A 13571-nucleotide genomic window follows, 5' to 3' on the forward strand; every position below is an offset into this window, starting at 1 on the left:
TGAGTGTACGTTATAAACGATTTCTACTGTATTTAAATAATTTAACGTACGTAGTTAGGGATGCCAGATTAGGGATGTATTATTATTTATTACTCCTACAGCTTGAGAATGATTCTCAATAAAACTAAGGGCATTGTTTCCGATCAATGGTTATATTATCATTGTCCTAAATGTCTTTAATATACCTTCATGATATTTCAAAATTCCTTTTATAAAATTTTGCCTTTCCTCCTTGTGTTTCCTATTGGTTCTATTATTCATATTATCAGCAATATCTCTAACATTTTGACTCGGCATAACAGCTTACCTCTTTAAATGTTTTTTTTATTGATATGTTTAATAAAGCATCTTTTAAACTATAATCAGATTCTACAAAGTAATCAAAACGAACTTTTTCAGCATTAAAAACAGAAATAACAGAACACTGCTTATTTATAGCACAAGCTTGCCCAACTTTGCACACAAAAGTCCACCTTTGCTTAAGCAATTTGTTTCTCTGTCTTTATATCCATTTAAATCTTACAGTTTCTTACTTTACACTTTCCAAGTTTTTAATTTTGCCAAGAAAATATTCGTTTTTGTTTTGTTTAAAATTAAAATTACTTCGGATAACATAATCAGGACCGGATTTTTTTTTAAGCAAAATGAGTTTGTGTTTGATAAAATGTAGATACAAACATATATTTAAATAATCTTTTTTATATCCTGCACTTCGTAAAGGGTGTTCACTTTGGTATGGAGTTTGTAACCACTTGAAGGAGTCGTCTCTGGCATAGACATATATATATATATTCTTGCTTAGCGTAAAATTCTGCGTTGATTTAGGCATGTCCGTCCGTGCGTTTGTCCGCCCGATCGCACGATAACTCAAAAACGAATAATGCAATCAATATCAAACTTTCACAAGTTTCTTTTGTGCCAATGACGGCTGCAATTGTAATTGGATCAATTCGGACAACGGGTTCGGATAGCTGCCATACAACTCAAAGAGTTTTTTTTAAATATTTTAAAAACCAATAAAAATATTGATATCAAATTTTGTAAAAGTGTGTCCAATTATGTTCTACATATATTATGAAAACTTCAATGGAACGGCTGCAATGGTTCGGGTAGCTGCCATACCACTTCGAAAGTTAATTTTAGGTATTTGGAAAAATAATAAAGGAATATTCATGAAACTCGGCAAACTGAAGTTTCGGTAAAATGGTTTGGCAGGTTCGGGTAGCTGCCATACAATAAAGGAATATTCACGAAACGCGGCAAATTGAAGTTTCGGTAAAATGGCTTGGCGGGTTCGGGTAGCTGCCAAAGATTCATGAAATTCGGCAGTCGTGTCCACTTATACGCCAGGCATAATCTCCGAGAAGTTTCTATTGAGTGGTTTGACAGGTTCAAGTAATTGCCATTTAGCAATCAAAGTTAATCCTAAAAATATTTCAAAAACAAATTTTTAAACTCAGACTGTCAAATTGCAGGGTATTATTTAGTCGGTTTATACCGACTGAAACGTTTTTACTTGTTTTTGTATAATTACAATTTTGGTAGAAATGATGAAATGAAATATATTTTCCTTTATAGAGTAAGGATTTGGTCACCAAAAAAATCTACTTCAGTGTGTGATAATCATCATATTAATTAAAATTTGCTAAAAATTATTTTGTTTTAAAGTCATTAAAATTTATATGTAAGTATTTATATTTATTATTTTTAATATTGTATAGAGTTCTTCAATAAAATTGTGAAGCATAAGAAATATTAAAATTGTGAAGCATAATACTGATAACATAAGAAATTTTTTTAACAAAATATTTTCATTTGTGATATTAAAATACTTGTAGTTATTTACAATTTATACAATAAATTTATTCAAAGAGAAAAAACAATAATGAGTTTTTTTTCAATTTGGTTTTTTTACAGATGTCTAAAATGAAAAAATAATTTAAAATATTTTTTAGTTTTTCCTTTAAAAAAATTTTTTCAACTTATTTCTCTTAAAAATTACACATATGACAATTTCTCTTAAAAATTTGACAATTCTGTAGTATCTGGAAGGTGCAACCATGCCGATAAGGTCGAAAGTGAGACCAGAAAACCAAGAGAATCTCACGGGCTTGAAGTAACGGCGCAAGCCAATCTTCAGCAAGTCCCACGGGCATGAAGTAACAGCGTAAGCTAATCTTCAACAAGTCCCACCTCCCCCAATCCAATGGTGTTATACGACCCGTGCCTAGTGGACTAGTTGGTAGCCGGGGGGTATACTGGCTACCGCGAACGGAGTCTCTCTGATACCGGGTCGCCTCAGAGAGTAACGGACCTTATCCTGGTAAGTCGGCTCTGGCAGGATGGACTGTTTTTCCGGACACACTCGTGGGATCAAAATGAGAATTCAATTAAAAAAATTTAAAAAAAACAAGAGCCAATTGGCACCTCGTCAGAAGACGAGATACTAGCTTCCAGTCAGGAAGCAGGTGTATCGATTTGTGGTGATGAAACCAGTAAGGTAGCAAAACCACCAGAACAATCTACACAAAAAGCTAAAGGAACCAGCCATAGTTCTAAAAGCAAAAAATCAAAAGGACCCGCCTTCGTACTTAAGAAGAGATATTCGAAGGCCGTCTTCATTTTAGGTAAGATTGCCCAGAATGAAGCAGAAGGTAAAACTTCTGAAAAAGACGCGGAGGACAAAGTCAAATACCAGAAGGTAATTGACGAGTACAATGCGTATAAGAACACGAAGCCTCAAGAGACCACAAAAAGAGTAACGTCTCAAGATGAAGATAGAAATGCTCAAGAGAGCAAAAGGTCGAAGGTCGTCAAGCCAGAGACAACCAGCCCTTCAACATCAAGTGGAAATCGTGCACAGGGGAGAACGATGAGCGAGGTGGTCCGTGATCATCTCCAGTTTGGGGTGGTGGACAGAAAGTCTACCAACCTGAAGTTGTCCTCCGAGTTATGGGGCAAGGTCGAAGCAAAATTATCGGAGATGGTGGTTGAACATCTCCTAACGACCGATGGCAGCGAAGTCCTGAGCTTCGATTCATCTGAGGTAGTCAGGGGCTACAGGGTGATCAAATGCGAGGACCGGCTTTCCGGGGATTTTCTTAGTTCGTGTGTTGCTAAGATTAGCGATGCATGGGATGGGTCCAAGATTGAGCTCATCCCAGCTAAGGAAATTCCTAGGAGACCCCGGGCTCGTATTTGGATCCCTAAGATGAATATTGCGGGGGACAAGTTGTTAAAGGTCTTAAAAATTGCCAATCCTGAGGTGCCGATGGATGATTGGCAAATTATCAAGAAAGAGGAGCCTCAGAAAAACAGTGAGTCCTTCCTACTTCTCATTAATGAGGAGAGTCTACAGCCGTTGGACAGGAGGGACAACAGACTGCGGTTTGGCATACGGCATGCCAAACTCAAAATATTTCGAAGTGCGGACCCAGAAGGGGACGCCATAGAAGAAGCGAGCCAGCTCTTTGAACAGATGGAGGTGGCTGATAAGAGCAAGAGCGATGAGGGTAATCCAGGTTAATCTCAAGCATTCGAGATTAGCCTCGGATAACCTATTGGTCTTCCTAGAAGAGGAAGACATCGATATCGCTCTAATTCAGGAGCCTTGGGTGAACGGTAACAGGATAAAGGGACTGGGCACCCAGAAATACAACCTATTCTACAAGATTGTAGATCCAGCTGAAGGTAAGATCAGAACTTGTGTCTTAACTAAAAAACATGTAAAAGCCTTTCTTTGCTCTAATTTCAGTACCGCAGACATGATGGTGGTGAGGATTGAAGGAAACGGCGAGAACCTATTAATGAGCTCAGTCTACATGGCTCATGATAGGCCTGCTCCACCTCCGGAAGTTCAAAACCCAGCAGAGGTTGGCGCAGCCGAAGGAGCAAGTCTGCTTATGGGTTGCGACGCCAATGCCAGACATACCCTCTGGGGCAGCACAGAGATCAACGAACGAGGTGAGTCTTTATTTAATTTTGTCTTAGATAGTAGTCTAGAGATAGCAAATAGAGGCAACACCCCTACCTTCACTTTTCCTAGCACAGACAAGTTTGCTGGCTGGGAAGATGTGATAGATATATCACTTAAAACTAACAACTGTATAATCGAGGACTGGAGGGTATCTAGCAAAAGGTCGTATTCTGACCATGCCTGGATAATCTTCACAGTGGGATTCGAAGTTGGGAATCCCAAACCTTTTAGGAACCCTAAAAGAACAGATTGGGTTAAATTCAGAGCCATCGTGCGGGCCAAGTTCATGGTCATGCCCGATATTAGCGACTATATTAACGAAGTCGAAGAACTTGATGCGCAAATCAGTAGATTTGAGAAAGTCATGGGCGTGGCTTTCAGAGCATCCTGTCCTTTGAAATATTCAAAAAAAAAGTATCCCCCGTGGTGGAACGAAGACTTGAGTAATCTCCGGAAGATTACCAGGGATGTCTTCAATATCTGCTACAAGAATAGGTTCTGGCAACCTTATAAGGAGTGCCTGAGAGAGTATAAGAGGGCTATCCGTTCCGCTAAAAGCCAGGGTTGGAGGGATTTTTGTGGAACTGTAGAATGTACCAGGGATTCTGCCAGATTGGGCAGAGTGCTTTCCAAGGACCATACCAGTCCTTCTTTTCTGAAGGATGGGGGTGGGACATGGACAAAAACGTCTATGGAAACTCTCAATTTACTAGTGGACACGCATTTCCCGGGTAATACCGGGTCGGCTCGGGAGGCTATCCAGTTGGATTCCCTTCCGGGGCAGCCTGTGTCGAGTGAAATGGTTGAAGCTATTATAACGGTAGAGAAGGTTAGCTGGGCGATAGATAACTTCTCTCCGTATGAAACGGCGGGGATAGATGAGATATTTCCAGCTATGTTACAAAAGACGAAGGAACTAATAGTTCCGTGGCTTCTAAAAGTTTTTAGAAGTTGTCTTATCCTTGGATACGATCCCAAGTCGTGGAGACGTGTAAAAGTTGTTTTCATTCCCAAACCGGGAAGAAGGGGCCATGAGGGCGCCAAAGATTTTCGACCAATTAGTTTGACTTCCTTCGTTCTAAAAGCGCTGGAGCTCGTTCTGGAGCTAGGGCTCAGGAACAGAATGAAGGAAGTTCGACTTTCGCCTTCCCAGCATGCATATTGCGGGGGAAGGTCCACAGACACCGCACTACACGAGGTAGTGAGGACTATCGAACAATCTATCCATTATAAGCAATACACGTTGGCGGCCTTTCTAGACGTGGAAGGTGCTTTCAACAATATTGGTTCGTGGGCCATAGAAAATTCTCTGACTCAGTTGGGTTTGGAAGATGCTGTGGTACGCTGGATATTATCCATGCTGCGGACCAGGATCCTGTATTCGGATCTTGGTGATAGTAGTGTTACAAGTTACATTAGTAGAGGAACGCCCCAAGGTGGGGTGATTTCGCCGCTTTTGTGGCTTGTTGTTATGAACGAAGTTCTACTGCAACTTGACGAAAGGCGAGTGAAGGCAGTGGCATACGCTGACGACCTAGTAATCCTGGTTTCCGGCTTTGACCTTCCAACAATCAGTGGGGTTTTGGAAGGATCTCTAAATGTGGTGAGCTCTTGGGCTAATAGATGTGGCCTTGGAGTGAACCCCGCCAAGACGGAACTTGTACTTTTTACGACTAAGACAAAAATCCCGAGCTTTAGACTGCCTTGATTGGGTGGTTTGCCGCTCAGTTTGAGTCCAACAGTTAAGTATTTGGGAGTCATACTCGACTCTAAACTTAACTGGAAGCTTAACGTGCAAGAGAGGGTGAACAGGGCCTGTACGGCACTTTACACCTGCAAAAAGATGGTCGGCAGACTAAAACCTAGAATGGTTTTATGGTTATACACGGCCATTGTACGACCTATATTAACTTACGGTTCACTCGTGTGGTGGCCGGCGTTGGAGAAAGCTTACAACTGTACCAAGATCGGTAGGGTACAGAGGGCTGCATGCATAAGCATTACGGGGGCATTGAAATCGACGCCCACGGACGCTATGGATGTACTAATCCATTTGCTTCCACCAGACATCCACCAGACACCATATTAAGAATCTGGCCGCGGCAAGCGCCGTTAGACTCAGAGAAGCTGAGTGCTGGCACGAAAAGCCGTATGGCCACGGCAATGTCCTTCAGTCACTACCGGACGGAGTGGTTGCAGATGCTACGGACTATTGTATCCCTAGACTTGAGCTTGACAAAAAGTTTCGAGTTGAGCTTCCGTCTCGCGAGCAATGGAAGAGAAATCTTCCACTGCAAGGCTTTGATATTGCTCTCTTCACTGATGGTTCCAAGGATAGGAATGGGGTCGGTGCTGGAGTATTTTCAGAAACTCAGAACATATCGGAGTCATATCGCCTTCCCGACAGATCAAGCGTGTTCCAGGCGGAAGTATTCGCCATATGGAAGGCATGCGAAATCCTGGGAAGGGTTTTGGTTGTGGCCCGGGAGGTCGCAATTGTGACGGATAGTCAGGCTGCGATTCTGGCTCTAAATTCACCAAAGATATTCTCAAAGTTGGTAGGGCTTTGCTACGATGAGCTGACGAGATTGTGCAGTCATCATAGTATCACCTTACTCTGGGTTCCGGGACATAGGAACATACCAGGAAACGAGCGGGCTGACGAACTGGCCAGATGTGGGTCGGCATTAGACGGCTCCAGGGCCGAGCGAGTTCTTGTCCCTATAAACACCATCAAAACTGATATATATCACTTCCAAATAACATGTGCGGACCACAAGTGGAGGGGCCTGAGCACATGTGCAACGGCTAGGAAAACGTGGCCGAAATACGACCATAAGAAATCAATGAGCCTCCTGGCGATGCCTCGACCGGACATAGCTAAGTTAGTGGCTGTGTACACGGGGCATTGGCCTGTGGGGGATCATGCAGCTAGGCTGGGAATGCCCTTTAATACGTCATGCCGCAGTTGTCGGGAGATAGACAAAAAAGAGACGCTTTTTCACTATCTCTGCGAGTGTCCGGCTCTTCAAGGGGCCAGGTTGTTGTCATTTGGGGAAACGGACATAATGGAACTGGGGAACATTTCTAGTAAAAGTATCGGGGACGTAGATAGGTTCCTTAAAAGAACGGGGTGGCTCTGATCGCTGGCCCTGGACCAACGTACTTTGACAACCGGGTTTCACGAGGCGGTGGTAGCAAAACGGCACGTCAGTGCTAATTGGGGTGTTGGCCAGTTGGGTCGCACCAGCCACTCTAACCAACCAACCAACCAAGAAAATGACACTTTACAATTGGCAAAAATTGTAATTTTAAACCCGACTTAAAGCTTTGATACGTTTTGTTAGGTCAAACGTACGTGTCTGTATGTAGAAAAATTCATGTTTTTTTATGAATTAAAAAATATCACATTTTTAAAAATAAAATAAATTTTATATAATATAATATACACAGTAATTTTCACCAAATTTCAAACAGGCATTACAGGCATATTAGAAGACTTACGAGCTAGAAAATAAAATAGTTTTCAAGGTCAATTAAAAAAAATAAAAATTGATCAAATACTTTATATAACTGAGTCAAAATCCTGAAATTGATTGATAACTGAATCCAAATAAAATGTATGCCTGTACATAAATATTATATATGTATATTTAAAGCTTATTAGGTTAAGTACTCAATCGAAAAAAATTTATTTAGTTAAATTGATAGTTTTCTAATAAAAAGAGTGACCATGCGGTCATTAATTAATGTTTTTGTTCATGATTATTTAGAGTGTTCATATATTTTATATTGCAGTTATGACCACAAAAATCAATTGCAGAAAATGTAAAAGGTTCCTTTGTGAGACCATATATTAAATTTTAACTCAGTTATTTTAATAAAAAATGTTAACCATACATAATTTGCTCTTAATATGTATGTAGGCTAAATGATAAGTCTCGAGTTCAAAAATTATGCCTTGTTGTTTTTAGAAATATTTTCTATAAGATCTATTTGTTTGGATTTCGAACTATTCATAGATTATTCTGTTCGTATTTCCGGTATAATTTGCTTTGGCATCATATACATAAAATATGACATATGTGTGTATATAATATATAGTTGTTTAAGATTGTATTTGTAACAAATATTTTTAAATTATTTTTTGTCGCATTAATTTGCACTTAATCTTGTATGGTAAAAATTACAAAATACAGTTCTAGGGTTTTTTAAAAAGTACCGAATTGTGTATGCAAACATAATTTACACTTTCATATCACATGTTAAATTTATGTTTCGTTTTTGAATATAAGAAAGGTAACTTAAGAAAACATAAAGTAAAACCAAAACAAAAGAGAAATTGAAGGGAAGATTATAAAAATACTTGTTAAGAATTTGTGGAATACTTGCACATCACACAAGTATCACATACAAACTACAAACTCGAACATATTTAAATTTTTGAAAAAAAAGTTATTGTTAAAGAAAAATTTTTTTTCAAAAATAAAACCTTCTGACATTACCAAGAAAAACATATGTTTCGACAACTGTAAGGTCTTAAAAGTTTTTAAAACACTAAATTTTACTTTACAAAACTTTGAATATTGCGAAAATGAAAACTTCATAATTTTCTCTCATTTGTCTTCAAAAAGTAGTATCCCAGCCGCTTTAAATATTTTTTGCAGTATCCCAGATGCATGCAAAAACTTTATAAAATTTTTAAAAGTTTTAAAAAACTTTCTTATACCAGACAGACCCATTAATTATTTTTTTAAACAGTATAACATACGCCACTGTAACCATATCTCCTTAACATATAAATGGAAAATTAGATATAACATTTGGCAGAAGAATTCCGTTTTCAATAATAAAAGTATTACTTGTGTTGATTTTAACTCTTATATCTTGTTCACTGATTTGATGTTCTCGTATTTTCTACTTGTATGTCATGCAAGAAAGTTTGATACTAAATTATAAGCAGGGCTTTATGATTACAATTTAGTTGTCAAAAGTTACCTGATATCTGACTGAGTGATGTTTGTCATACATATTTTTATTTTTTCTTGTTACATTTTCCATTCTCTTCTGATACAATAATAATTTTTATTCTCCGTTGTGATTTGGGCCATATTTCAAGATGTTCAGCGCGGTGCGAGCTGCCTCGAAGGCAGATAAAAAAATTTTATCTTTTTTAACACAATACAGTAAGTTTTTTTTAGTTATTATAGTGTTTAAAGAACAAAAAAGTTATCGAAACCAAGATTAAAAACAAAAATTTGAGAAATATTTGATTAAAAAACAAGAGATTAATTACCTTTAAATACCAAAAAATGTAGAATTTGTATAGGTTATGTTCTCGGATAACATAATATGTTGTTACATAATCAAAATTATAATTTTAAATTGATAAAAGAACATTTATTAACATATTTAAAAAAAAATAAATAATTGAGCTAAATCGATCAATGCTTTTTAAAAAATTAAGAACATTAAGTAACTTAGTGGATGAAAATAAGACTTGTTTTATTACTTATATTATGCAACCTTATAAAACTAACTTTCTTTTATTCATACACATTTGTTACAAAACTTATATCTAAAATGAATTTTATCTTGGATATTATATAATAAATTAATCAAAAAAATGTGTATAAAATTATGCAATATAATATTTTTTTAGATCGTGGGTATGCTGCAAAAGCCGCTGGTAAGGCTGCTGCTGGCTCAAACGGCCGTGTGAGTAATTGTTGTAATTGAATATATAAACATATGTGAAATATAATATTGTTTTTATAATTTAGGTAGTAGCTGTTATTGGTGCCGTTGTAGACGTCCAATTTGACGGTGAACTTCCATCAATTTTGAATGCTTTAGAAGTAAAAGATAGACAGCCACGCTTAGTACTTGAAGTAGCTCAACATTTGGGTGAAAGTACTGTACGTACTATTGCTATGGATGGTACTGAAGGTTTAGTACGTGGCCAAAACGTTGTTGATACTGGTGCTCCAATTCGTATTCCAGTTGGTGCGGAAACTTTAGGACGTATTATCAATGTAATTGGTATGTAAAATAATGTTGATGTTTTTTATTTATTATACACCATAAATCTATAATATAAGCTCAAACTGATTTTTTTAGATTATTACTATTATTAAAAATATAAGTGGAGATTAAAATTAACATGAATTTAATTTTAGGTGAACCAATCGATGAAAGAGGTCCAATCCCAACTGATAAATCTGCTCCAATCCACGCTGAAGCACCACCATTTGTTGAAATGAGTGTAGAACAAGAAATTTTGGTCACTGGTATTAAAGTTGTAGATTTATTGGCTCCATATGCTAAAGGTGGTAAAATTGGATTGTTTGGTGGTGCTGGTGTAGGAAAAACTGTACTAATTATGGAATTGATTAATAACGTTGCCAAAGCACATGGTGGTTATTCCGTATTTGCTGGTGTCGGCGAACGTACACGTGAGGGCAACGATTTATACAATGAAATGATTGAAGGTGGTGTTATTTCGTTGAAAGACAAAACATCAAAGGTAGCATTAGTATATGGTCAAATGAATGAACCACCAGGCGCTCGTGCTCGTGTTGCTTTAACTGGTTTAACTGTTGCTGAATACTTCCGTGATCAAGAAGGCCAAGATGTATTACTTTTCATTGATAATATTTTCCGTTTTACTCAAGCTGGGTCTGAAGTATCAGCTTTGTTGGGTCGTATTCCTTCAGCTGTAGGTTATCAACCAACATTGGCAACTGATATGGGTTCTATGCAAGAAAGAATTACAACAACTAAGAAAGGTTCAATTACATCTGTACAAGCTATCTACGTACCAGCTGATGATTTAACAGATCCAGCTCCAGCAACAACATTTGCTCACTTGGACGCAACAACTGTCTTATCACGTGCTATTGCTGAGTTAGGTATATATCCAGCTGTTGATCCATTGGATTCAACTTCCCGTATTATGGACCCAAATATCATTGGAGAGAAACATTATAATGTAGCACGTGGTGTCCAAAAAATTTTGCAGGATTACAAATCTTTACAAGATATTATCGCTATTTTAGGTATGGATGAATTGTCAGAAGAAGATAAATTGACAGTTGCCCGGGCACGAAAAATTCAACGTTTCCTGTCACAGCCATTCCAGGTTGCTGAAGTTTTCACTGGTCATGCTGGTAAATTGGTGCCATTGGAACAAACAATCAAAGGTTTCTCACAAATTTTAGCTGGTGAATACGATCATTTACCTGAAGGTGCTTTCTATATGGTTGGACCAATTGAAGAAGTTGTAGAAAAGGCTGACAGATTAGCTAAAGAAGCAGGCGCCTAAATAAATTAAGCTTGAAATTAACACTCCAGTGTTATAAGTAATATTAAAAAAATTTGAAAAAAAAGAGAAAAAAATATAAAAATACAATTTAAATAAAAAACTTTAACTATGAATGATGAAATATGTAACCATCTCTACACAAATTGAATGGATCATATAAAATATACAAAATCAATTGCCCACTAGATTACCGTGTTTTATATGGATCATTCAATTCAAAATTTTTAAATGTATTTTTAATAAATAATGTGACCCGCGACAAATTAGCTAGTAATTAAATTAAAATATGAAGTTGAAATTTCCTTTGTCTAAAGCGTTTAAATAAATATTTCAAAGCTGGAAATTAAAATTTTTGTGTTTAATTTTAATAAGTAAATACTTTATTAAAATTGAAAGTGTACGTCGTACAGATATAAGTGCAATATTAGATAGGGTTCTAAAAAAATGGCATATTTTTTTTCGAGTAATTTGTTTCTATCAATTATATTAATACAATCAAGGAACAAGAATTCACCGTCGAAGTTTTCCGTAGACAAATCAGCAACAATAGAAAACAAAATTAGCTTTGTTAATAGAAAATAGAAACTTTTAAACATTTTTTTGATTATAAAATTTGTTGTATTTCTATAAAAATATTAAAATTCAGATTTTTTTATCAAAATAACGGTTCTTAAAAATGTTAACTGTTTTTTAGAGTGATATTGCAATAAAAAAATTAATAGTAGGTAATAAATACAGCTTTTAAGATCAATAGGAATCAGAAGTAATGGCAATTTTTTGGTTTTATTATTGTCTTTTAAATCTTAACAGAAAAGGTTTTCGTGCTGTATCTCCTGTACCATAAAAGATTTTTTAACACTTAGTAACTCTAATTAAAGCTGGGGAAAGTGACCAAGATTCTGTAAAAAAAATTCAAAGTTTCAAAAAATTTGGTAGAAAATTATCTGGGTAGAAAAAAGTGAAAAGATAAAAAAAGGAAAAAATTACATTTTTGAAAGTTCGAATGCTTGTTTACAACGCCTTTCAGAAACTGTTTGATTGAAGGCCCTATGTTTTTGGGAACGGAAGTTATAATCAAAAAAACCTGGATAAGTAGAAATTTTGTGAATATTCGTTAAAATCTGTGTATCTCGGAAACCCTTGAGATTTCGCCTACCCCGGAATAAAGTTTTACCCATTTGCGACCTTCTAACCAATGGTATATGTTGTTGTATACCTTTCTGAATCAAGGAACAAGAATCAAGGAACCTGTATATATACATATGTAAATTATTTTAGTTATTATACTTTGAATTACTACTGTAATAGTATGATTTTAATAATTTGGCTTCAAATTTTCATATCACACATCAGAATATTTTGTAGTTTGAAAGCTAATTATGGTTCAAGAACCACTTATTTAGAATGGTTGAAAAATTCAACAACCTTTTTCAAATTTAGATTTATGCCGTTATTATGAACATTCCGGCGGAATATTTTGTGAATAAGATTTTTCTCAAGGAATCCATGTTAACAGAGAACATTTTACCTCAATTGAAATCTAAAAAGCTTTTTTTAAATTTTTGAATTTTTGTATTTTGAATTTCATTACAGTAGGTTTTGTTTCAGATTTTATAGTGCAAATAATGTCTTTATATCTCTAATGTCTTTATTTCGTTGCCTAATATTAGGCAACGAATTAGAATTGTTAAAGGAAGGAACATCTTTGTTTCTATCTCGTTTATACTCTCAAAAAAAAAAGTGAAGATAAAAACTTCAGGTAAGTCTCTTTCTTTGCTCCTAGCATTATCAAACTGAAATTAACAATAAATACCAAATGTTCTTGTTTTTTTTTCTTAGAAAATTAAGTGCCGCTATATAAAAAGTAAACAAAGAAGATTTTGTTATTTTATTTATAAAATGAGTGCAGTTTGTAAATAAAAAATCATAAAATATTTAATAAAAAGTGTTAAAAAAGAATATTATTTTTATATGATGTAATAAAACCATTTGTAAAAACAAATATGTAGTTTTATTACATCATATACATGTGAATATTATTTATTTCAATAATTAAAAGAAATATTTTTTCAATAGTGCTTTGCTTAATTCATAATTTGTAATTTTATTAAGTTTTTAATTTTGCAAAGAAAATATTTGTTTTTGTTTTGTTTTTTAAATTAAAATTACTTCCAATAACATAATTTTATCAGGATCGGATTTTTTTAAGCAAAATGAGTTTATTGTTTGATTGAAAATGTAGCATACAAACTAATATTTAAATGATATTTT

At 35.5% G+C, this 13571-nt stretch overlaps 2 protein-coding genes across 2 annotated transcripts; both read left to right on the forward strand.

The window, feature by feature from the left end:
* The first annotated feature begins 921 nt into the window (after positions 1–921).
* LOC129607223 (uncharacterized) lies at positions 922–3526 on the forward strand. Its single transcript, XM_055518050.1, has 2 exons — positions 922–961; positions 2415–3526. The coding sequence occupies exons 1-2, from the start codon at positions 922–924 to the stop codon at positions 3524–3526; spliced, it is 1152 nt and encodes a 383-aa protein (XP_055374025.1).
* A 5488-nt stretch (positions 3527–9014) lies between these two features.
* Positions 9015–11649, forward strand: LOC129607389 (ATP synthase subunit beta, mitochondrial). The gene is made up of 4 exons (XM_055518377.1): positions 9015–9162; positions 9639–9694; positions 9760–10018; positions 10156–11649. Exons 1-4 carry the CDS (start codon positions 9096–9098, stop codon positions 11298–11300), a joined length of 1527 nt encoding a protein of 508 aa, XP_055374352.1. The 5' UTR covers positions 9015–9095; the 3' UTR covers positions 11301–11649.
* The last annotated feature ends 1922 nt before the right edge of the window (positions 11650–13571 follow it).

Source organism: Condylostylus longicornis, unplaced genomic scaffold (genome assembly GCF_029603195.1).
Source record: "Condylostylus longicornis isolate FDR11 unplaced genomic scaffold, ASM2960319v2 ptg000003l, whole genome shotgun sequence".
NCBI lineage: Eukaryota > Metazoa > Arthropoda > Insecta > Diptera > Dolichopodidae > Condylostylus > Condylostylus longicornis.

Excerpts from the sequence above, each read along its gene's own strand:
- LOC129607223 (XM_055518050.1), top strand. The coding sequence starts at position 922 with ATGACGGCTGCAATTGTAATTGGATCAATTCGGACAACGG. Across the intron at positions 962-2,414 it reads TGGATCAATTCGGACAACGG|AGCCAATTGGCACCTCGTCA; the intron begins GTTCGGATAGCT and ends AAAAAAAACAAG.
- LOC129607389 (XM_055518377.1), top strand. The coding sequence starts at position 9,096 with ATGTTCAGCGCGGTGCGAGCTGCCTCGAAGGCAGATAAAAAAATTTTA. Across the intron at positions 9,695-9,759 it reads CTGCTGGCTCAAACGGCCGT|GTAGTAGCTGTTATTGGTGC; the intron begins GTGAGTAATTGT and ends TTTATAATTTAG. Across the intron at positions 10,019-10,155 it reads ACGTATTATCAATGTAATTG|GTGAACCAATCGATGAAAGA; the intron begins GTATGTAAAATA and ends ATTTAATTTTAG.